At 36.2% G+C, this 26,314-nt stretch overlaps 1 protein-coding gene across 1 annotated transcript in view; it reads left to right on the top strand.

Annotated features, from left to right (window-relative positions):
• Window positions 1–683: 683 nt before the first annotated feature.
• Window positions 684–26,314, top strand: part of LOC117400228 (collagen alpha-6(VI) chain-like) — a 107,423-nt gene continuing 81,792 nt past the window's right edge. The window contains exons 1-8 of the mRNA XM_033999843.3: window positions 684–765; window positions 1,459–1,501; window positions 18,878–18,981; window positions 20,302–20,910; window positions 21,423–22,010; window positions 22,362–22,955; window positions 23,545–24,165; window positions 25,260–25,820. Coding sequence (XP_033855734.3) covers window positions 18,906–18,981; window positions 20,302–20,910; window positions 21,423–22,010; window positions 22,362–22,955; window positions 23,545–24,165; window positions 25,260–25,820 — 3,049 coding nt within the window. The 5' untranslated portion in view covers window positions 684–765; window positions 1,459–1,501; window positions 18,878–18,905. The remainder of the gene's footprint in view (window positions 766–1,458; window positions 1,502–18,877; window positions 18,982–20,301; window positions 20,911–21,422; window positions 22,011–22,361; window positions 22,956–23,544; window positions 24,166–25,259; window positions 25,821–26,314) is intronic.

Genomic DNA, 26,314 nt, shown 5'->3' with positions numbered 1-26,314 from the left:
AGGTTATACTTTATAATGAGAAATATAAAAAAAAACATTCTGTAAGGTGGACAAAGTCTATAACATGAATAAGAAAGAGAATAAAGTTCAAGGTGTGCAGTAAAAACATCATCACCATCTGGTGGTTATTATAATAACGGATGCTTGTTTCTATTTAGAGAGCAGTGTAGACAGGTTTCTGAACCCACTATCTTAATCCATTATACTTTGCTTGCCCGGACACAGCTTGGAATGCATATATATTATTTTGTTTCACATCTATAAAGGAATCCAAAGAAATTATCAGACTGATATGTCCAAATTATTATTATTATTATTATTATTATTATTATTATTATTATTATTATTATTATTATTATTTATGTATTTATGTATTTATTTTTGGTGGAAAAATGAAAGTGAATACATATATTTGTTTTATCTTTTAGTATACTAAACAAAATCGATTGACGGTCGTATGTACATAATGTACATAATGTATGATATATATTTTATTATTGGGTTAGAAGTAATTCACAGACTCAAGTTATTTTTTTTAAGATATGATAAAAAATTACAGTGCAATATTCAGTATTAAGTATAGGGTAAGATATATTGCTTGTAGTTGCTGAAGCGTGTTTAAGATACTTATTTTGGAGAAGTACCAAATAAAGGAGATTTGTACGTGGGTGCATGGGAGGAGCGTCAGAGAAGAACTTTCAGAAAGATACAAATTAGACGGCAAGAAAGACCAGCCTGTGCAGCAGGATCACCAAGCTCAGGACTGTGAGTATTTGGTTTTATTTATCAGATGATGATGATGATGATGATGATGATGATGATGATGATGATGATGATGATGATGATGATGATGATTATTATTATTATTATTATTATTATTATTATTATTATTAATAAAGGTAAACCTATTAATTGAGGAAGACTGATGGTATTATTATGAGTAGTTCCTTTGTAAAATTCCAAATTTTTGTCTGTGGTACCAACTTTTAATAGTTTTATTTATTTTCTTTGACTGTATATTATTAAAATGAGAATACACTGGCTTTTATAAAAACAATATATACTCTTTTTACACATGTACACACACAACAGAAAAAAAACACTAACTTGCAATGTATAAATATTAAAATCTGAACTGAATTTATGGTTTGGGTTTACTGTAGCATGCACTCTCAAACGGAATTTCATTTTGTTAGAGATGCTATAGATATTCTGTAATATAATATTGTTAATATTATTTAATGATATTGTAAGCAAATGCTATTAGAAAAAAAGACAAATTACATGACAAAAAAGTTAACATAAATACATGTACCTACCGTATGTTCGGTCTAGAATTTAGGTGAACTGCATCAGGCAGTTCAAATCCATTGACATAATATAGTCGGTAAAACAGCCTCATTCAGTTTTGGTGCATATTACAAAGAATTAAAATGTCGGTAATATTCTTTCTTTCAGGCAGTTCCATAAAGCATGTGTGAAAATTCTGCAGATTCAGCAGGTAAGCAGTGTTAATTTTGTGCAAATGTAATTACGTTTGAGACTTAAGCATTTACAAAACATTTGCAAAACAAAACAAAAAACGCTTTGTACTCTTTTTAAATGTTTTTCTTCTGGAAAATGTTAATTGTGCAAAAATGTCAACAAAATGCGACAGATTTATTTAAAATAAAAAATGCATTTTTTTGGTGAAAGTAAAACTAAACAAAAACAAACAAACAAGTAAACAAACAAAAAAAGAACTCAAACGTTTTATTTAAGGACTAAAAAATATGCACATGTAGTTTGTTAATAGTTTAAACAATAAGTTCATTTTCAACCTCAAACTCTTTTCTACAATTTACATTTTTTTATTGTAAATTATATATATATATATATATATATATATATATATATATATATATATATATATATATATTTCACGTTGACCCTTTATTTATTGTTAATTAAACTTTAATTAAAATATTTTTGATTATCAAAGGTAACCTCTATTAACATAACATGTGTTTATTAACAACAAAACAGCATACCTTAAATTGAAATTCAATTTATTCAAGGACAAAAAACAGCATACCTTAAATTGAAATTCAATTTATCCTAGGTGCGGAAGTTCTTTATTTGAGCTGTATACAAAAAAAACAGCTTCCCTTAAATTGAAATTCAATTTATGCTAGGGTGCGCTAGATCTTTATCTGAGCTGTGTACTTTTGCTCCACAGTTTATTTAAATACGTTTTATTTGAACTGTGCAAGCAGAAAGTGTCAATTATTCCCCTCAGAGGGCTTTGCCACCTCAAGCTGTGTGTGATGTTGAAGGTTAAGCAATTGTCTTGAGAATAGAGTATGGTGCATAGTGGCATGTACAGTACTATTAAGTGCTATTTAGCATGAAAATTAGAGCATTTATTATGAATTATTTTGCTCAAATTGCAAAATGGAAAATATCAAACAAACAAAGAACAAAACAGTAAGGAAGAGGCAGCAAAGACAGAGACAAATGTAAAATAGCTGATTCAGCAACATCTTCAAAATCTGTGCAGGAACTGTGCATTTGCTCAAAGCACATTTCGCAATTTGATTATATCGCTTTACTCAAAGACTGAAGAAGTTGTCTCTTTTCTGTTTCGTTCTTTGCTGGTTTGATATTTTCAGTCAGTATACACTAATGTGGACTTTTCAGGCTCATATCTGATGTTGTTTGGGCAGTAAATATTTAATAAATACAAAAATAATAAAATTTGAGAATCTCACTGCATCATACTATAAAATGACTTTTGACTAAACTTTTTATGTTATTTTATTTATGTGTATTTTTTTCTGTGCTAGGATCAATAACAGTAATACTTTGAAACAAAATTAAATTAAACCAAGACTAACATCTAAGATCCTTGAAACATTGATTTATGAATAGATTGTGCTATCTGAACTTTCATTTATGATTTTGGTATTTTTTTCCACTAGTTTACTTTTTAATATTTGTACAAATGTTTGTTTCATTTCTTCTACTCTCCATTAATGTGGATTAAAGTCTACAACAAAATATATTTTTGAAATGTGGTGCATTGCACGAACCAGGCTACTACTTGATAACATATGTGGTGTTGTGTCATATAAAATTTCATTCAAAGAAGAACACAAGACATATGTTCATAAGTTAAATGATTTTGTACCTTTAAATGTTTATTATAAATAACTATATTTCACATACTGTATTTGTTGCTTAGTTCAGAACAACATGTGACATTTTATTTAAATATCTGTTATCAAACAAGGCCTTTTTTTCTTACAATGTATAATAAATACTCTAATTTTCATACTAAATAGCACTTAATAGTACGGTACATGCCACTATGCACCATACTCTATTCTCAAGACAATTGCTTAACCAACATCACGCACAGCTTGAGGTGGCAAAGCCCTCACAATGTGTGCTAATATGCAGGAAAAGAAGGGGGGGTGTGCATATTTCACGACATAGCCTGTGAATGCCTACTTGTGCCATCCTGCAATCTACTTTACATTGAAGAGAAATGCTCAAGCTTTAAAATGGTACCCTACTTGAGATGGCACATCCAGACTATCTATGTGATTTTCCCCTTAGAATGTGAGCTAATATTCAATACGTAACTGTGCGAATAAGTAACTAACTTTAGCATCGAATAGGGAATAAGTAACTAACTTCAGCCCTCGAATCTGATATAAGTAACTAACTTCAGCCCTCGAATCTGGAATAAGTAACTAACTTCAGCCCGGTCCTTCTGTAAAGCTCGAAGCCCCCATCCAGAACTTGTCTGAGTGTTTTAGATTCCATCTAAAGTTAGCTGTGATTGGCTGAACGTGTCGGCAGACAGCAAGAGCAAGTCCCAATTTCCTCGATGGAAGTGGGCGAGGCTGAGGGGAATGATTGACACTTTGTGCTTCTACAGTTCAAATAAAACATATTTAAATAAACTGTGTAGCAAAAGTACACAGCTCAAATAAAGATCTAGCGCACCCTAGCGTAAATTGAATTTCAATTTAAGGGAAGCAGTTTTTTTGTACACAGCTCAAATAAAGAACTTCCGCACCTAGAGTAAACTGAATTTCAATTTAAGGTATGCTGTTGTGTTGTTAATAGATGAGATTGCATTATATTATTTACTATTTGTTACTTTCGTCTCTCATAATCAAGAGCTGTACAGTTTTGTCTGTAGATCTTCTGACCTCTTTGTTTCAGTATTTGGGTGGTATAATAGATGTAACTGCCAGGAATGTACAATGGACGACATAACTTTCCTGAGTCAGGCAAAAAGCAGTATAGTAGTGCAGAAGAAGAAACCTGATACTTCTGCAGTATTTTTCTAAAAAGATTTTGTGTTTATGATTTAAAACAGACTGTTTTTATTACTCTGGACCTGCTGTGCCACAACTTAATGTAAAACAGATTTAGAATCCATGAAGATGTTAAAGTAATTGTAGATGACAAATTAATTCCCTAAAGCATAACTAATGTGCACTTACATTTATATTCATTATCTAGGTATCAAGCGTGCAGTTTTGAAAGAAACACATGTTATTGTAAACATGTATTTTTAATGCTTTCAGATAGTGTTGCACTTCCTTGGTTATTTTCCCACCCGTTCTACAGCTTCTTTCCTGTCGTGGAACAGTCAGCTGCTTCATTTTGACTGGTATGCTTTCAGCCAGTAAACACACCTTAACCCAGAAGATACTGCTGAGGTGAAATATTCTAAGAAGTGCAAGTGCAACAAATTTACTGAGAGTAAGGATTGGAAATTAATTCAATATCAGAATTTGATACCTTTTTAGCTAATAGAATTATTTTGTTAGCTACAATCACTTTAGTGGATTGAAAGTTACATTTAAACAATGGGGGAGTTTCCATGTGTGGCTATTTACCCGTGACGCAGAGATGCGCTTGCACGTTTGGGAGAACAGCTGGAGAGGATCTCATTTACTCGTGAGCATGACATGGGAAATCCACGCCCATTTTCACATAGAAACCCACATTTCACGTGAATATGTCCTCTGCTCCTAATCCAGACAGTCTTGGGAGCATACTTGGAGGGTCTGGCACAGATCTCTATAATCCTACGTCTCCACCGGTTTTCAGCCATGGTGATCTGCACTAGCTGGGTTGGACAGTTTCATTATATACCTCTGGGTTAATCATTTTATTTTTTCTTTAATTAATAAGTAGTGTGATAAAGGAGTTGAAATATTACTAACTACTAACGACATGCCATCCCACCAATGCACATTTGAAAAACAATTTGGGCAAGAGCAGTAAAGCACATTATTAAACAACCAGGCACGAGGCATTTACAAATCACAGCTTTATTACATGAGCTTAACACTGTGCTTTAGAGTTTCACTCCAATAAGATGTCACCTGAAAACTCTGTGCATGGAAACCACATTTATTGCGAGATTATCAATTTATTTTGCCTTGATGATTTATTTTATTAAAAGATTGTCAATAATCATATTAACAGCCATTATATATAAATATATATATATATATATATATATATATATATATATATATATATATATATATATATACAGTGTCTTTAGAAAGTCTACACCCCCTTGAACTTTTTTCACATTTTGTTGTGTCAGTGCCTCAATGCATTTAAGTGAGGATTTTTTTCCACTTATCTACACACCATACTCCACACTGTTAAGGGGAAAAAAGTTTTTATTGAGAAAAAAATTATATATTAAAAATACAAAACTGAAAGATCATAAATGGATAAGACTCCACCCCCCTGAGTTAATACTTGGTTGAAGCACCTTTGGCAGCAATTACAGCTGTGGCTGTGTGCTTTGGGTCAGGTGGAGGCCACTTAAATTTCTAGAATATTTTTTTCACTTGGAAGTTGTGGGGTAGGATGTGTAGATTAATGAAAAAAAAAACTATTTTATATATATTACATTCATCTAAAATTAAACAGGAGCAGCGCCACTGCTACCAAGATGTTTTGTTCCTTTCTCTTCTGTAAACAAGATGAACGTGTAAGAAATTAAACTGGGCATCAAAACATGACTTTATTTCAGTCACCCCTCTGTTACGGGGTACATCACAATGTAACACAATTGATGCCTGTTTCCTACAAAGTTGCCAAATGCACTTCCCCTGGCTCTCATTAGATGGCAGCATCAAGCTTCATGGCTCCCCTCTAGTGGACTCAACACAGGGGAGTGTACAGCTTTCAGATTGCACTGTTGTGGTTTTCAGAGACTGCATTCAAACAAATCGCAGTCCAGATGTAACAGGTGCTTTTTAAACATTTAGTCTAGTTTTCAAATACAGGCCAAGAGCATGACCTTGAGTATTAATGACTGAGAAACAAAAATGTCAAAACAAACACAGCTGAAGCACAGATGCTTAAAAATGAGACCACACATGGACACAAGTAATAACTCAACAAAACCCATCTACTACCAGTATCCCCTATTTCACATGACATGTGGTCTCCTGACTAGAGCTCTCATTGCTGTTTCAGTACTGCCTTCCAGATTTTTAACATATACAGCCTAGAGATTTTCATCTTATATAACAGATTCTGTTTTGTTTTACTATAAATCATCTCCTTTTTCTTAATGTTTCATTTGTAGCTCTTTTAAAAAGTTACTATTTGTGTTTTGTGTGATTTCCTATTGTTGTTTCTGCTTACGTAATTATTTACTATGCTAACCTTCCCCAAGGCTGATTGTAAGGATGTGAAGAGCACAAGCGTATTAGCATTGTGCTGTACACCGAAGCCTATAGGGGCATTGCACACTGAAGCCTATGCTACACTACTAAGCTATCCAATTTACTGTACTTCCTGACTTTTTTCAGAAGCAACTTTTTCAGAAGCAATTTCTTTGTTGAAATAACAAGAATCACACAGGATACACATAATAGGGAATTGAACAAGAAATAAATTAAATATTAGACACATGTTGATGTTATAATGCATCAATTAAGGTGGCTATTCATCAAAGTTTCTTTAGGAATTCAGATTGTGTTGTAGTGTATGTCGTTACTGAGGTGTGATATGTGGCAGAGCTAGTACTCATGGCATATGGAAATGTTATACTGTACATTACTTCAATGGTATTAATTCCTTCCAAGTTGTCATGTGACCCTCACTGAATTCTTGATATATACATGAAAGCAGAACATTTGGATTAATAATTGCCTAAAGTGTTGTTGTGTTTGGGTTTGATAGTCTTCCAGACTGCTGTAGTATTAATTCCTATTTTAAAGTCAACAAAATGAGAAATCTGAAATCAAAATCGAATGGAAAGCCAACAGAGTGCATACAGTAAGGAAGCGAAAAAAGTGGTATTGATACTTAGAACACACCTGAAAAGTTTTGAGCAGGAGAAGTCTTTGGAACAATCTGGCGGTGTTTCCATGGAAAAATAAAAATAAGTCTCACATTTGTTTTAAGCAATTTTTGTAGTACTTTTCAGATAATTTTGATTTCCACTAAGTTTTCTATTAGGGAGAGAAATATTATTAAAATACGGGAAGATATATTTAAATGGTGCTGAGTGTAGCCTGCCTCATTTGGACAACAAAAAAATATAATAAAAAAGCAAGGTGAAAAAAAACCCCAGACATAGCATTACACAAATACAAACACAAATAAAATAAATAAATACCAACATTCCATAGCATTCCATTTTTGACTGCATATGTATTTATTATAAACCTATCATACACATACAAATATAATATATACAAGTTTTCCTACAGAACCATAGCTTCAGCAATTCTGATCCTTATGGTAGTCAACTGAGCTAAAATCCAGTATGGGTGCTACTTAAAGCTAGTGTACAATGAATTGCATCTTATTGCTAAGGCACAGAAACATCTAGGCTTAAAACAATCAGCTGTCTTTATGTGCTTTGCAAATGACTTTGTTATTTATTTATTTATTTATTTATTTATTTATTTATTTATTTATGTATGTATTGCAAAGGGCTGCATTTTTTTTTGAACTTGTACTAGCTTCAGTATTTTTATTATAACCTTGCTTATAAAACAACTAACTATAAAGCACTATCATTTTATGAGTCAAATGGCAATAATTTGAAGCGTTGAATAAATGGTGTCACATAAAAAAATACTGAATGACGGTCTCTAAACCCCTGGTGCTGTATGCTTATTTTTTTCCTATTTGCTTGGTATGGCATTTAGTTATACAGTAGTAGAAAGCTGTGCAAGTGTACGTCACAAACTGACATGTTTCCTTGCAAAAAAAACCCCAAAAACAAAGTTTATTGCCAATTTGCACAGCTTTTTAGTGTGAGAAGGCTGTTTTACTCACCCTTTTAAGTTTTGGTAGCACACTTCCTATAGTGCGAGGAATGTGCATCATATGTGCGTGCTGCGTCACATTCTCACGACAATGGAGAGAATGAAACCCTGCCATTGTTACAACTGCAGACAAAACATTTGATTCAAGAAAATATATGAAATACAAGCATTTAGTGAACATTAGCCACTAATTAATATGGCACTTCAGCAGTTTCAAATATTTGTTCATGACAAAAGTATTGGCACCACCGCTTTAGTATTCTGTGTGTCTCCTTTTGCTTTTATTACAGCTTTCAGATGTTTATGATAATTCTTAACCAGTATGCTACATCATGCTGGTGAAAAATGGGCCCATTCTGTCTTGCATATTTCCTTCAGCTCAGACAGATTAGATACACAGTGCTTGGATACAGCTTTTTCAGACCAATCCTAAACATTTCTATTGGATTGAGATCTGGTGATTATGAAGGCCATTACAGAACGTTTATCTTCGGTTTCTTCAAGAATTCGAGAGTTGACTGAGCTATATGCTTTGGGTTGTTGTTGTTGTCATGTTGGAAGATAAACTGTGTGCCAATCAGCCTACAAGCAGATGGTAGAATGTTTTGATACTTGGCTGCATTCATTCGATCTTCAATCACATGAATGTCTCCAGTCCATGATCAAACCACCTCCATGTTACAAGGTTTTCTTCTTTTAAGGCTTTGCCCTTTTTTCTCCAAACATACTGTTGTCCATTTTGGGGGAAAAGTTATATCTAGGGCTTCTGTTTTTCAGGTTTTAGTAATTGTATTTTTCGGTGCTTATTTTTTAGCTATTTTCGAGTTTTATGTAAATTGTTTTTTTCTGGGCTTTTGTTTTTTTATATACTGTATGAAATTAGTGTTTTTGGTTACTTTTTTCTGTCAAAATATGTATAGTAGTAACTGGACAGTACTTGCACACTTAAGTTGTACCTTCTTTCCTTTTCTGTCTCCCACAACGAAATCCCTATGGTCACAGGCACATTCTTCTGGTGTTTTTGTGTGTAGGTATTTTTTTGTACATTTCGCCAAAATTCTGTTTTAAATCTTCAGTATCTTAACTGTAATAAAGCTTTTTTTGTATCAGGGTTTTTTTGATCAGGTTTTATTGGTTAAAACCGAAAATCAGAAGCCCTAGTTATATCTCAGACTCATTGGACCAAATAATTTTGTTGAAGAATGCTTCAGATTCCTGTTCATATTTCTTGGCTTATTTAAGATGGATTGTTTTATGAATGTTATTTAAAAGTGGTTTGTAGTGAGGTCTGTGTATATAAAACTCTTCTGTGTTCTGTGTCATTTGTACGGTTCGTTCATGCACTGTTATACCTCATTCTTCTAAATCTTTCTTTAAGTCCTTGGCCTTTAATCTTGGATTGTTTTTTTAGCTGCTTGTATGATTCTCCTACGTGCTGTAGCCTAATTTACTTTGGATGTCCACTTCTTTCAAGCATTTCAGTTGAATTTTTCAGTCATACTTCTTGATTTTTGTTTGGATTGTGGATTTTGGTATTCCATATTTCTTTGGTATTGTTCTGTAGCTATTTCCTTTGTTACTTTGCTATGACTGCTTTTCTTAAACATGAATCTAAACTTTTTCTTGACCATCATCTGTAGTGTTGCCAAAACGTTATTCTTTTGTTGTAAAGGTGCCAATAGTTTTGTCATGAACAAATATTTGAAATTGCTTAAGTGTTTTTTTTTTATAAAGATTGTTTGTTAAACTACCAGAAAGTGTGTATTTTGAACTTTGTCATATTAATTAGTGGCTACTATTTACTAAATGATTGTATTAAGTAGGGTGCCAATACTTTTGTCTGTGGCTGTATAATGTTATAGTGCATTGTTATAGAATTGTTTCAGACTGAAAATAAACCTAGAATCACACCTAGTTACCTTTAGGAAACAAAGTGTGGGCTTTATAAGCAATTACAATACAGATGTGTGTCATTAACAAACAGGCTAAACATAAACAAATGTGGGGCTAATTACTTTAGTTTGTTTAATAATTAATTTAACCAATTAATTCATTTGAATAATTACAATAGTTAAAATAGATAATCAACTTGAATGAATACTATATGACCATTACCATATTAGATCACCGACTAAACACAGACAATATATTAGTTATCTGTTAAATAATCAGAATATTCATTCACGTTAATTAAGAACTCATCATAATAATTTTATTTAATGACATGTATAAGATCGAGGAATTACAATGAACACACAAAACACCCTCAACCACAACAAGGTAGGTTAAAATATCATAGCAGTTTATTAGATAATACAAAAAATATTATTAAACCTGGGATAATTCTGGTCGCTCTTCTTTGCACTCTTTGTTGAGCAACAATATCCTTTTTGTAACGAGGTGACCAGAACTGAACACAATATTCTAGATGAAGTCTTACTAATGCATTGTAAAGTTTTAACATTACTTCCCTTGATTTAAATTCGACACTTTTCACAATATATCCAAGCATCTTGTTGGCATTTTTTATAGCTTCCCCACATTGTCTAGATGAAGACATTTCTGAGTCAACATAAACTCATAGATTCCTTCTTCAAATCAGAATCTCCCATATGATATTTATAATGCACATTTTTATTGCCTGCGTGCAGTACCTTACACTTTTCTCTGTTAAATGTAATTTGCCATGTGTCTGCCCAGTTCTGAATTCCAGCAGGCCAATATCAGCAGGAGTCCTGAAAACTGAACACAGAGCTTTCTTTGATGTTCGTTTATTGCAGGGTACAGGATCTTCTTGCAGTCAAGAGGTATAAAGCTTAACGCTACCTTCTCTCATGGAGCCATGTTAGACTCAGAAACTAATTCAGGAACCAAATCGGAAACCAGTTCAAAGTTCTTGCTGCAAGTTGCCAGTTCTTATAGGACTTTCACATTAAGACCTATATGTTACCCCTACAACTGTCTTCCATTGTGTTGGACAATGGGTTCCCTCACCCTGCATGAGATGTATACATTATCTAATTATGACTTCCTTCTGCTGTCTCCAGCTTTCGTATCCTCCATAAATTCTGATCGGATGCTCCGATCTATTTACGATCCTGTAGAGACCCTTTGTGTCGGGTTCAGTTAAAGTCCACTGGTCAGAGAGCTCACTACCCCCTCCTTTGTGCTGGGTGCTCGGAAGGTGCTCCAGTCAATAGTTCACATGCTGCCCTGCATACTGTGTGCTGAAGAATTAATCCAAAACATTAGTTCAGATATGTACTTATATCAAAAAATAGTTATTTGTCCAGGCAATCAGATTGTTTTTCTAACTTGCATGTTTTATTAAAAAAAAACTAAAACTGGAAGTTATCTTCCGGAATGCAGTATTTAAATAAGTTCCAGATGTTAAAAAGGATTTTGAGAAGCTTGAAACTGCATGGTGCAACTAAAAAGTGTTGCTATTCCTGTGAAGTTGTAAATATTCTGGTGGCCAAAGATAAATCCCCTCTTAACTTTTATTTATCATATTCAACATTTCCAGGAAACAAATTCCTCTTTGTATTATAGGGTTCTATTTTAATTAGCCAACAGCAGCAGACAGTCAAAATACAAACACTAACTCTGATAAGGAGGCGATTTATTGATGCCTTTTAAAATCAATTTTAAAGATAGTAGTGTGCTTATGAGTTTTAATTGACAGTATATTTAGAAGATCATAAAAATAGACCTTATAATGTGGGTAAATGTAGTTGTTTGCAATGTTTTAGAAAGGCAAAATTCATAATTAATTTTCTCTGCCTCCTCGGGTGCTTTATTATTCATTTGCATAAGGCCTAAGACGCTCACTTGTGGTGTGTGTGGTCACCAGTTTGCGACCAGCTTCCCTTCTACATATTCTTATAAATATGACAATCATGTGAGGCCATACACCTTTATTATCAGCTGTTTCTCTGTAAAGTTATTTAAACTTATGAATATGCCCTGGTTGAATTGATTTCTCCCCATTACACATTATAAGTTGACTTATAATCAGATATTATATGCGACCTGAGGAAAAGACGTTTTAGAGTAAGATCCCAAGAAGAGACATGTTCAATTGTTAAGGACGGTAGAATAACACGAACACTGGACATTTTGAAGAAAGACAGTAAACGAACGCAGCAAGGAATTCATAAAATGGAAGGTAGCGCTGTGAACAAACTATTGTTGGTCACGTTTCCTTCTTTCAACTAATTAAGGCAAGGCTACATCTCTTTCAATGGACGTAAAACTGTCAATTTCTTACCATGACATGGCAAGCTGCCTTGTTAGTTTTCCTTGTTTGTCTTGATAGTGAATGTTGCACACTGACTGACTTGTAGAACTAAATAATACATGGTTTTAAGGTTCTGATTTGACAATTGGTTGTACAAACTTGTGTCTGCAATTCTGTAAGTTGTGTGTTGTTTACAGTGCTAATGCTTTTTTAATTGATGGGGGTATATTTTACACAGTGACTGCAGTCTATTATTTGAATGCATTAAAATGCTCTCAGCGGAGGCATATATGAAAATCATCTGAACAAAGTAAATTTACTTTTAGTACGTCAGCCATCAAATGGGGTGGTTTTGTGATGTGTGCCTCACCTGTCAAAAAATTCACAAGCCGCCACTGGTGGAGTATGAAGTGAAACCCTGCAACATGCAGAAGTACAGCGATACATACTTGGAAATAAGATTTACTTGGACCAGTAGCGAAGATGAGCCGTGACCGCAACGAAAGTTTGAGGCTATCTAATCTTCGGTGCCACTTAGAATCAACTCAAAGAAACAACTCAAAAGAGTAAGCCTAACAGAGCTTACATGTGACAGTTCTTTAAAGTTAGTCTTCACGCAATGAAATCTGACTGGCATCTGGTTACCCGTTCGCCTCCACATACTCTTGTGAAAGTGGATTTCCTGCGCTTGTTGCATTGAATTCAAAGTACCGGTGTAGGCTGGATGTGGAGCACAAGGAGGTTAAGTGACTTGCTCAGGGTCACACAATGAGTCAGTGGCTGAGGTGGGATTTGAACCGGGGACCTCCTGGTTACAAGCCCTTTTCTTTAACTACTGGACCACACAGCCTCCTTGCTTTATTAAGTTGCTTTATTAATGTCGGACATTATATTATTATTAATATTTATTTCAACAGACGCCCTTATCCAGGGCGACTTACAATGGTTACAAAATATCACATTACAGAATATCACATTACTGATAACAATAGTTATAAAGTACAATAGAATCAGTAGCAAATAAGATCAAATTCTAATAAGAGCAAAATAAAGAATACAGTAAATAATTACATTTAAGAGCGAGTTCGACTAAGAGCAGTTAACTTATAGTAAAAATGTTTGCTTATACGAGTAAAGTCCAGTAAGAGTATGTAGTAAGTACGATAAATGGATGAGAATCATTTCAAATAAGAGCAATTACAAAAAAATGTGACCTATAAGAGTAAAATCAAATACAAGATACATGAAGTAGTTATAGTTAAGAACAGCAGTAGAATACGGCAGGGTATGGAGCAGTTCATTGCAAGTATAAGCTGATGCAAGTACTGGTATAATTGGGTGCCATATAGTCCAGTATAGTTGAGCGTTGTAAGGTTTACAGATGCTGCCTGAACAGGTGTGTCTTGAGGAGGCGCCGGAAGGTGGTCTGGGGCTAAGCAGTCCTGATATCCGTGGGTAGGTCGTTCCACGACTGAGGGGCAAGGGTGGAGAAGGAGCGGGCTCTGGAAGCAGGGGAGTGGAGGGGAGGAGAGGGGGTGTAGGGAGAGGACGGTCGTTCTGGAGGGATGAGGAATCAAGTGAGTTTTTTTTAAGATGGGGTGATGCAGGCCTGTTTGAAGGCAGAGGGGAAACAGCCAGAGAGCAGATAGGTGTTGAGAAGAGAGGAAATGAAAGGGAGTAGAGCTGGGGCAGCAGTCTGGAAGAGGGTCCAGAGCACATGTGTTGGGTTTATGGCTCTGAAGCAGGGAGCAAAGAACAGAGTCTGAGAGGGGCAAGAAGAAGGAGATGGATTACAGGGATATTAAAGTTAGTCATGGTAGGGAGCAGTAGAGGAAAAGAACAATGTCGGCTACATCAGTGTTTAAAACACCAAAGTACCGTACTCCACGTACTGTATACTGTTCAAAGAAAATGTTTTAACTTCACCAACTTTATTTTCAGTTTTTTTTTTTTTAAACAAAAGCTTAGTGTTGTACTCTATGCATATAAATATGGAGAAACATTGTGAACGTGGCTTAAAAGAATTTAAATGTATTAACAGTTGGATTTTCTCATTTTAACTTGGGTGAGATATCAACTTGTATGCTCACTGATACTGTTAAATATCAGCCTATACTATTACAACTTCTTACAGTTAAATTCTGATAAAACAGAAGCTTTGTTGTTAGGATCTGGGAAACAATTGAGTAAAGTCCCCACACTGTTTTAGATGGAATTACTATTAGAAATTTGGGTGTTGTTTTGGACCCTTCTCTAACCTTTAAGGCTCATGTGCGCAGTGTTACTAAGACTGCTTTTTTCCACCTTCGTAATATCACTCATCTCCATCCTTTTTTGCCACTAATTGAGGCTAGTTCATGCATTTATTACATCTAGATTAGATTACTGTAACGCATTTTTGTGTGGCCTTCCAAATAGTACTCTAAGAAGGCTCCAATATGTTCAAAATGCTGCTGCTTGTGTTCTAACTAGATCAAAATCCCACGACCACATGACACCCTTTCTCTCTAAACTCCATTGGCTGCCTATAAAGTTTAGAATAGATTTTAAAATTGCTCTTTTAACTTATGAAGCCTTACATGGCATGGCACCTGCATACGCTGCTGACTTGATTGCCTCCTACGCCCCCTCCCGAAATGTACGTTCTTCAGAGGCTGGTTTGTTGGTTGTTCCGAAATCTAGGCTGCACACTCAAGGGGATAGGGCTTTCAGTGTCTATGCTCCCAAACTTTGGAATTCCCTCCCAAATGTTGTAAGAAATTCAGACCCTTTAGTGATTTTTAAAACTCGTCTTAAGATGTACTTATTTGATTTGGCTTTTGTATAACTCTCTTTTTTCTTTTTCCTCTGTGAAGTGCCCTGGGATACTTGTTATGAAGGGCGCTATATAAATGAAATGTTGTTGTTACATGTTTTCTACAGAAACCAAAGAACGAACAGAAAAAGTAAAGAAAAATGGCAAAAAACCCTGACTCTTATTGTTCCATTGCATAAATAGAATCAGTTGTGCCGGGTAATAGGTCATGTATTATTTATTTTTTATTGGCAGACACATCAAAGTCAGGCCAGGACGGGGCATGAATGCATTTGATTAATTACATTTCAGAACTAAACATTGTGCAGATGGTTTGAAATATCAAAGTTAGGGAAATGAAACTTCCTTAGTTTTATAAAAAAAAATAATAATAATAATTTAAAAAAAGTCATTCAGCATTGTATTAACCTAAAGTAAATGTTTTGGTGTTCGGCATCAACTTAAAACATAAATACAGTGTGAATGAACTTATTTTTTGAAGAAAGTAATATAAATAAGTACTGTGATACTGTGATGAGCGAGATGTGTTTTGTGTTGTGTAAATGGCAGATGTCAGTGCAGTGCATCCCCTAATTGTCAGTATAGATTTAGGAGAGTGCAGGTATGCTGATGAGGTTGTGGGATGGAGGGGGGATATGGTGGCTCGGGGATTTGTTAGTAGTTCTGATGTGGTGGGGGGAACATCACAGCGGGCCTAAAATGGAACGGGCACTTCATAACATGTTAAATTGCACACCCAACATGTTACAAAAAGTATTATAGTTTAAAATATATTCATAAAATACTTCAAACATTTTATCAAAAACTCTGAAGTAAAACTGCAATAAATATACTCTAGAGATCTCCTGACGTGGTTAAACTATACACAAAACAAACAATTATAAATAGGTGACTGTAACAGGGCGAGCAGCCCTGTACATTGTTTTGTTTATTTTTAGAACGGAGTCCCCTCCGCCCCTGTGCAGATTATTGTTTTTGTTTATTATGATTTATTGTATTTATGTCGGCGAGCGCCGTATGTTTTATTGTTTGTATTTTGACGGCGTAGCCGATTTGTTTTGTTTAGCGTGGATGGGTAGCCCCATCCACAACATAATTAACACTCGTGCAGAAGGTGGCCATCTCCCGAATTAATTGGGTGATTTAATTTGTTGCTAATCGGGAGATGGTTACCTGTTATAAAAAGCCTGCAGCTCTCAAGCTCGAGGTGGGTGTTGTAGGAGCGAGAGCGAGAGCGTAAAAACGAAAACGAAACTTAATAAAAGAAACATAGGAACAGTGAAGGCAATCTGCCCAGACTGACCTTTGTTTATGTATTTTTGTGTTCGAGATTTGTTTTTGTTTACTCTTTTATTTTGCTCGGTGAGCACAGTGTTTTTTGTTTAAAATATTTATTTATTTTTGTTTGTTAATAAAAACTGCGGCGCAAGCCTTTCTGAACTGCAGTACTCCCCGGTGTCAGTCAGTTTTTGTTCCTGCTTCTGCCTGACGTCAGACCACTCAGCCATTCCTGTCACAGTGACGCTTAAGCTTCTTTAACTTGGGTTTTACATGTACTGGTTGTCTTCTTGGTGATATGCCTTTTAATTGTCTGCAGTTTATTGTCTCATCTGTGCTTAAAATAATAAAGAAAATATTGTCTTAAATACCACGTTTGCACAACACAGTCCTGCACACATGCTTTATATTCAGCTGCCTGTTTTAAATTTCCAGATAAACATATTTTCACATGTATGCCAAGGTTTAGTCTTATTTGTTTAAAGTCAAGCTTGAATTGAGAAACATTATATTGTTTCATTAAGAATTCAATAAGTAGCAAATGCCCTGAGAGCAGTGTTTTTTTTACCATAGCATTCAAATCCATATTTATATGCAATACTTTTTTTGCAGGAGCCATATATACTTTTAAAAAAGGTTAACAACATAATTTAAAAAAATCTTACAGGTTTTGTTTTATATAATATTTTGCTGGACCATACTTTTACACATGATGATGTCTAGTTTAATAAACTAACCACTCCAAAAACTTGTTAACTTTGCTTTATCATTGACCTATTTTCACAGTATGTTTTTTATATTGTATTTAGTGAAGTTAATAAAAGGGGTCATTAAATTACCCAGGGTAAACACCTGCTGGATTAACATAGAAGAATGGCAGAAACTACTTGTAGACCTAGATCATTAAAACAGATCCCAATAAGTTCAAGCTTTTTTATTATTATTATTATTTGTTTACTTAGCAGACGCCTTTATCCAAGGCGACTTACAGAGACTAGGGTGTGTGAACTATGCATCAGCTGCAGAGTCACTTACAACTACGTCTCACCCGAAAGACGGAGCACAAGTGACTTGCTCAGGGTCACACAATGAGTCAGTGGCTGAGGTGGGATTTGAACCGGGGATCTCCTGGTTACAAGCCCTTTTCTTCAACCACTGGACCACAAAGCCTCATACACCATTTATACACCATTTGAGCATTTCACAATTGTTTTTAATAAGTGGTCATCTAGGCTAAGAAGCTGTTTTAGCGATAACAACATGTATGACATGTGGGATTAAACCCAGAACCTATGGTTACTGTTCTGGTTGTTTTTCTAGCTGGTCTCTCAGGTGAACTGGCATCCACTCTGTTTCCTCTTCCTGTACATGCAACATGCAGCTGCTTCTGATGACACACTGTAAATAAGTTGTAGTTGATTCAGGAGATGGTCAGAGAAAGAGATATTACATTTAAAGTGCTGCTGGGATAAATATTTGAATATTTTAATAGAGAAAAAAGTATTCACAAAATAGGTAAAAAACAGATGTTTCAAAGTTTCAAAGTAATTTCTAGACAAAAGTACCGGTATACAATTTTTTACATCTGATGGAGCATTGAAAAGAAAAGCCTTTTTTAAACCATAAACTGCTTTTTTTACTTACTTAATGTAACTGTTTCCTTGATCTTTGATTTACAACTCTTTGCGGTGCTTTGGCACGATATGTTTCTGTAAAAGTTTCTGTTTGTTGCTGTGTGCGTGCCATTAGTTATTAAGGGTTGTCTATCTACTGCTTTGGGATCCCTTGTGCCACTTCAACATCTACAGAGATGCGCAAGACAAAGTGTTGTCTGATAAACATACTGTAAGGTCTATAAGAAGATTTATGAACTATAAGAAGCTATTACTTGTCCGGTTCCTAGTAATTCCCTCCAAGCTGGGACTCAGGCCATGTAGTACCTTATAGATGTACTGTATGTTGTCTGTACAATCCACACATCAGCCTTAGTCCGATTGGTTATGAATATAATGACTGTAGTGCAGGTGTGATATGACATGAGGATATTGTGTGAGTCAGCACCTGGGATAGTTATAGGTTAAGCATCAGGCATCTAGTTACACAAATAAACTTCTGGTCCTGAAGTGACGTGCACCACTGAAGGAAAACATTTAATCACCAGAGTAAGGAAATCTCATTCAGATTAAAGTAATTGACTAATGCTGTGTTTCTCATGTGTTTTGTTTCTAGGAATACTGTTTTTCAAACTGTTTTCAATATGGAGCTGGTGAAAGGGTGTTTGGCTGTTATCTTTCTTACATCATGTCTTTATCTGAGTGATGCTCAGAAAACTGGTAAAGTATTATTTTCCATTGAAAACTGACTGATATGGGGGTGCACAGGTGTGTGGGTGCGTGTGTGTGTGTGTGTATGTGTCTGTGAGTGAGAGTTTGGTGGCTGGCGACCATCTTGGTGAAGGGGCAGTCTGGAACCAAGATGCCCACCGTTTGCACAGCCATATGGTTTCAATTGTTAGATTGAATGATTCATTGTTTGATTGAGAGTGCATGGGAAGTGTGGAATCTGGCCAGGTGCTGATTGATTGATTGATTAATTGTCAAGCATTAAAGGAGACGAGAGAGCAAGAGTTTATCACTGGGATAGCCAAAGCTTGGGTGTGTTTATTTTGAGGAATTTTGCTTTGTAGGGTTTTGTGTAAACTGTTTATTTGTCCCTATGTTTTGTTTTGTTTTGTTATTAATGAAAGTGAACAGAAAAGCACTAAACTGCAATTTCCGTGTCTGAGTCTACTGTTTAAAGGGACACAGCCCAGCCTTGCCCGACACCATTACTCCACACTGACATATATTTTATTAGTTGGCCTCAGAATATTCACAGACTATGCTAACGTTAACATATTAAGGGTTAATGAGCAACTTTAACATGGGCATGAAATTCTTTTTCCTTTTTTTTTTTTAGATTCACCTTGAATCATTATTGGTTCCAGCCATCAGATGTTGATAGCGTTTTGGCCTCAATTAAGTGTCAATGACCGTGATTAACTGTGTCTGATGTTTTAATTAGGGTTATAAAACGGATTGTTATAATGCTGCATGCTGATTGGCCAATCGGTGATTCTAAGCCGTGATATAATCCCCGGTATAGTAACTGTTGGGTAAACCACTAGACCCGTGGCACAATTGTATCACTGCGTCTATCCACGGTAACCCACGCCCTCTCGTACCTTAATGCTTTATTATAATAGAGCACTTCGAATCATTTCTAACCTCCAAGTTCATCTGATACCACTAACCTGCCCCGCTGCAACACTCTGCCTTGTGAATGTAAGAAAGCTTACTGGTTACGTTCTGGTGTACTTGATGTACTTTGAGGTTAGACATCATTCTGAGAAATATATTGAGTCCACTGGGATTCTAAAATAATAAAGAGAATTTAAAGAACAAGAACAATACATTAGTTAGGTACGAATTCACTCATGCAGATTTTATTACTCATTCAAATTCAGAACTCTTGACAAAAACAAAAACATTAGTTTCCTATATTTGTAATATATATCAACATAAACACAGCAATGTTTGCCATCAAAAAATATATTCAGGTAAAATGAATGTTGTAGGCTGTTAAAAAATTAAGATAACCCATCTCATTTCTAGTGTGCACACAAGAGGCTATAGCAGACATTGTTTTCCTGGTGGATGGGTCCTGGAGCATTGGAACAGAAAACTTCAAGCGGGTCCGGGAATTCCTGTACACACTCATAAACACCCTTGACGTGGGAGAAGACAAAGTGCGGATCGGACTCATCCAGTACAGTGAGACTCCACGGACGGAGTTCGCCCTAAACACTTACCAGACGAAAGAAGACAACCTGCAGTACATAAAGACGCTGCCCTACAAAGGAGGTGGCACGCAAACCGGCCTAGGGCTTGACTTCATGCTGAAGAATCACTTTACCGAAGCTGCCGGGAGCAGAGCCAGGGAGGGGGTTCCCCAAGTGGCTGTGATCATAACAGATGGAAAGTCCCATGATAATGTTAAAGAGGCGGCTGACGCGGTCAAGGGCAGTGGCATCACTCTTTATGCCATCGGCATTAAGGACGCTGAGCTGGCTGAGCTCAGTGAGATAGCCAGTGACCCCGATGACCAGTTTGTGTATAACGTGGCTGACTTTGCTGCACTGACGGGCATCTCCCAGAATATCCTTCAAGTTCTGTGTACCAAAGTGGAGGAGGCAACCAGGCAGGTTGTTCAGGTCCCTCAAGGTAACCGTGAATTCTTATTCTTCTTGACGTAAAACTACCTTGGGACGTGGAATTTCTTTAATGATCTGTGTAAATAATAAATAAGCATACTATCTATCACTGAACCTCTTTCTATCATATGTTCAATACATTTTGGTGATTTTAATAAGGTGATCAGTAAATAAGGGTTCTACACAGAACATTTACTAAGGATGTTTTTTTTTTTTTATCAAGCACTTTAACAGTGTTTATAAACATATTCTGAGAATAAACTCCTAACCTTCACTGAAACGGTTTAAAAAGATTTCAAGCATTGTCAATTTGATTTAATTAATGAAAATGGATTTTAAAAACACTTTACCAAACATTTCTTAAAACAGCTTTGGGAATACAGACCATTCCTATCATATTGCATTTGAATTTATATACATTTGCATCACTTATTTGAATGTGTTAAAATGATAATTTTTAACATTTGCAATTTAAATAAATGTTTAAAAGTTATTAATGACTGCTGTATGACATCTTTAAAGTATGCAGGAAGGCCTCTGTTGCCGATATTGTATTCCTTGTGGATGGGTCAACGAGCATCGGTGACACCAACTTTCAAAAGGTGAAGAACTTCCTTTACACCTTTGTGGAAAGCCTGGATATCGGCAGAGAGAAAGTCAGAGTGGGATTGGCACAGTACAGCGACACAGCAAACCAAGAGTTCTTAATGAATGAGTACGCCAACAAAACAGCTGTCCTAGAGCAGATTCAAAAGCTGCAGTACAGACAAGGTGACACATACACTGGGAAGGCCCTTGAGTTCATCAGAGATGTGTATTTCACTGAAGACGCGGGAAGCAGGGCCCAGGAAGGCGTTCCACAGATTGCCATTGTCTTGACCGACGGGGAGTCCACAGATGAGGTCCGTGTGCCTGCAGGAGAGCTCAGGAAGAAGGACATCAGTGTCTACGTAATTGGGATCAACACAGCAGGGTATGAAGAGCTGAAGGAAATCGCAAACAAGCCCACCGCAAAGTTTCTGTATAATATTGAGAACTTTGATGCCCTCAATGAACTGTCTGACAGATTTCTGCAAACCGTCTGCTCCACAGTGCAAACTCAGATGCTGGGTAAGTGTGTGTTGAATTTACAGATACAGAAATCTGGTATCTGGAATGACCCAGGCTTGTTTTACCTCTTGTTAGCAGTAGCGTAATTGTCACTGATCTGCTAAGGTGCAGATTTTCAAGATCCACTTTATAGGTTTGATAAGCTTTAGCTGCCCTTCCTGCCATGCATATTTTCCATAATCCTTTTTTAAAACACATTTTATAAATGCTATAGATAATGACATTGAAAACATGTATCTACATGCAGATTGTTTTGCTACTATTTAAAATAAAAACAACAAAAAAACACAAAGTACCATTGAATAGTATTCTTAAAGAGATGAGAAAACATTATTTCTTTTTTCTTTTTAGGAATTTTCCCACGCTTTGCTGATGTTGTTTTTCTGGTCGATGGTTCAACAAGTATGGGCGCTTCAAACTTTCAACAGATTAAGCTTTTTATCCTTAGAATTATAAACAAACTTAAGGTCGGGATCAGCCAGCATAGAATTGGTCTTGCTCAGTTTAGTGGGGATACACAGACTGAATTTTTGCTTAATACTTATGAAACAAAGGCGCAAGTGGTAAATCACATTCAAAACCACTTCAAGTTTAGAGGGGGAGCACAAAGAACTGGACAAGCCCTTGAATATCTACGCCTCAGCTTTTTCAACAAGTCTGCAGGGAGTCGTATCAGTCAGGGCTACACCCAGATTGCTGTTGTAATTACTTCTTCCAAGTCAGAGGACAGTGTAAAAAAAGCTTCCAAGACAATCAAAGTGGAAGGTGTGAAGGTGATTTCTGTTGGCCTTATGAATTCTGTCAGATCTGAACTGGAAATAATGGCCACTATACCACATGTTTATCAGCTGAATTCATTGCAGAGTTTAGGCCAGGTTTCTCAAGAGGTGATTGGAATCATTCAATCAAGACAGGCCTTGCTGGGTTTATCCAGAGCACCAGCAGGTAAGGTCTATTTCAGTTTTGTTTTTCTTTTTCATCTAGACAATTGTTGTGTCTGTTCTTCAGCATTCTCTCTTAATTGTATAATGAACAAAACAATGGTAGACAGCCGCAAGTAAAGAGGAGCCTAGAATGCTGTTGAGGCTTGTAAAGTTTGCTGGGAGAGTTCCCAAAGACTTATTCCCTGTGACCTCCTAAATGTCTTCCAATCACTGTCTATTTAGTCTAGGTTCTCCTCTAATTCCATGGGACAACCTCAACAGTTCATCAGCTGTTTTTTACTGTACAGTGTTACATTACATTACAAAACTTGACTTTTATAGGTGTGATTTGTTCATGATCAGTATTTTAATATGTGAATCATGGATAGCAGTAAATTTAATTTAAATTGAAGCACTTCCTGTCTATATTGATGACGTTTAATCCTATATGTTTCCCATGCAAAACAAATATCTGTACAATGTATAAGGACCACTTAAACACTAATTGTCATATTCATGAACCTTTAAATGTAATTATTTAACATTAGTATCTCACACTCTGACGGTGTATAAAGAAGCCATTAATCAGTATTTTCTTTTTTATTTTGCAGCATGCAGGAGTGCCACACTGGCTGATATTGTATTTTTAGTCGATGAGTCCGGCAGCATAGGGAACCAAAACTTCCAGCAGATCCGAAATTTCATCCGCAGTACAGTTGATTCTTTGGATGTGGACCCCAAGAAAGTGAGGGTTGGTGTTGTGCTGTACAGTGACACCCCGAAAGTCGAGTTCTACCTCAACACCTTCAGTCAAAAGGCTGACATCCTGCAGTACATTAAGTCTTTGCCCTACAGAGGAGGGGGCACAAACACTGGCGCTGCAATAAACTTCCTGAAAAATAATGTCTTCACTAAGAGTGCCGGAAGCAGAATGACTCAAGGTGTGCAACAGATAGCGGTTGTGATCACTGATGGAGTCTCCCAGGACAATGTGAGCAGCCCGGCTGCCAGCCTACGGCGTGCTGGAGTCAAGATCTTCGCTGTGGGCATCCAGAACGCAAGTCCCACTGAGCTGAAACAGATTGCTTCACATCCTTCCAGAGCATATGTTTACACAGTGGGCAGCTATTTGAAGCTTTCCAGTTTGGAGGGAACTCTTCAGAAACTGATCTGCAATGACATTATCTCGCTGGCCTTTGCTGTTCCAAATCAAAAGCATGCTTTAAAACAAGGTAAGGCATGATACAATTGCTTGTATTCTTCATTAGGTATTTGTCACAGGCGTTTGTGATAGTGGTGCGGGTATTCGCTGATAGACGGTAGAGAAATTGGAGGTGTATTTGCCACACCACACAGGATTTATTTACAATTTTTACAATAATTCTTATTGCAGTAGCAGGTAACCGCCACTTGGGTACCAGCAATGGTAAGACATTGTGTGGAAAGACATACAAACAAGTGCAAGCAAAATAATTAATGTAAAACAAAACAGTAAAAACACAACTAATAAAACAAAAGCTGGCCTACAAGCGGCCGAGCATTACCTCCACCTAAGGAGGGTCCTGCTCCAGGAACCTACTGCACTCAAATAAACTGGTGGGATTAGAATCCCCTAATGAATCCCTATTTTACAGTTATGGTTATCCCGGTCTACACACGTTGGTAAATTGTTGCTCACCCTTGTTCACACACGCAGCCGTGAGAGTTCTCCACAAATTAATCTCCAGGCTTGTAAAGACAAAGAACAAAGAAGAACAAAGAACTGGCTTTTCCAATCCCTTTTAAAGCATGTGGCCAGGGTAATTGACAATCAGTAAATCATTTAACACCTGGCCACATTCCACACTTGTTCTAATTAGGGCTGGGATTCTAACCCCAGCCCTGCCATATTTAACACAAACTTACATTTTCAAATTAAACAAACTTTATTTACAAAACCCACATTATTTACATGTGCAGGGCCACAGCCCTTCCATAATATTCTTCAGAGGGACTGGAATAAGATAAGTTATTAGAAACTGTATTATATTGGATTACCAGAGAAGACAGAAAGGTTTAGCTAAAGAACTTTGAAAGTAATTTTATTTTTGTAATTAAGAAAATGATTTAGTGATTGTTCTCTGTAAAACACAACAGTACATGAAATAACCTTGAGGTAAGGTGTGTGAGAAGTTTTTTAGGTACAATATGTGATAAAGTCTACGTGTACTGTCTGAGGCATACTTGACTTTGCTGCATCTGACATTCCATTGTCAGTTTCCAAATTTGAATGAATAAATAGCATTAATGTGACCTTATTAGTGCTTGTTGTTCTCTGTCCTTGCAGGATGTGTGGAAACAGAACAGGCAGATATCTACTTCTTAATAGATGGATCCGGCAGCATTTACCCACAAGACTTCTTGGACATGAAAAAATTCATAAATGATATGGTCTGTATGTTCAGAATTGGATTAGACAGTGTTCGGATCGGTGTGGTCCAGTACTCGGTCAGTCCGAGAGTGGAGTTCATGGTCGATCAGTACACCACCAGAAAAGGCTTGGAGACGGCTGTCAAAAACATTCAGCAGCTAGGAGGAGGCACCAATACTGGACACGCTCTGACATCTATGAACAAGCTCTTCAGGACAGCAGCAAGCAGCCGCCAAACCAAGGTACCTCAGTTTCTCATCACCATCACAGATGGGAAGTCACAAGACCAGGTTATGGAAGCGGCTCGGGACCTCAGAGGAGAAGACGTCTCAATCTATGCCATTGGAGTACGAGATGCAGATGAGACTGAGCTGCTGGTAATATCAGGATCACCAGAGAAGACGTTTTTCGTTTACAACTTTGACTCATTAAACATCATTAAGAATGAAGTTGTCCGAGATATTTGCTCACAGGAAGGTAAGGTTGAATTAATGAATACCTATATATGAAAAACCCTAAAAACAATAAAAAAAAGCTTTTTTGGAACACTTAAGGTTAAAGATTTATCATGTGATAAATTGCATATTTAATTTTACCATAATACTTATGGTGCTACCTACTATGTACATTAAAACATTTATCCCATAATGAGTGGAATTAAATATGCCAGAATAACAGATAGCTAAATAGGGCGAAGCCACCTTGTGGTTGTACTGTATATACTGTACAAAAACACATGGTGCACCTTTGGGAAAAGAAGTACCATCTCTCCCCCCAAAAAATGTTAATTGCCGTCACCGCTTTTCCAAGGAAAATTCTAGTGAGCCATTAGGCTGATGGTAGATTTCCATTCAGACTCTTTAAAATGGAGATTCCTGGATATTCTAGATCCAATAAAGCAGAACAGGGAGATTTTAATATATCACCTTCAAACCTTTCAATGATCAAAACAGCATCAAATCTTAATACCA

Source organism: Acipenser ruthenus, chromosome 4 (genome assembly GCF_902713425.1).
Source record: "Acipenser ruthenus chromosome 4, fAciRut3.2 maternal haplotype, whole genome shotgun sequence".
Classification (NCBI taxonomy): domain Eukaryota; kingdom Metazoa; phylum Chordata; class Actinopteri; order Acipenseriformes; family Acipenseridae; genus Acipenser; species Acipenser ruthenus.
Note: the sequence above shows the minus strand (reverse complement) of the source record. Positions and strands in the feature narration are given on the sequence as shown.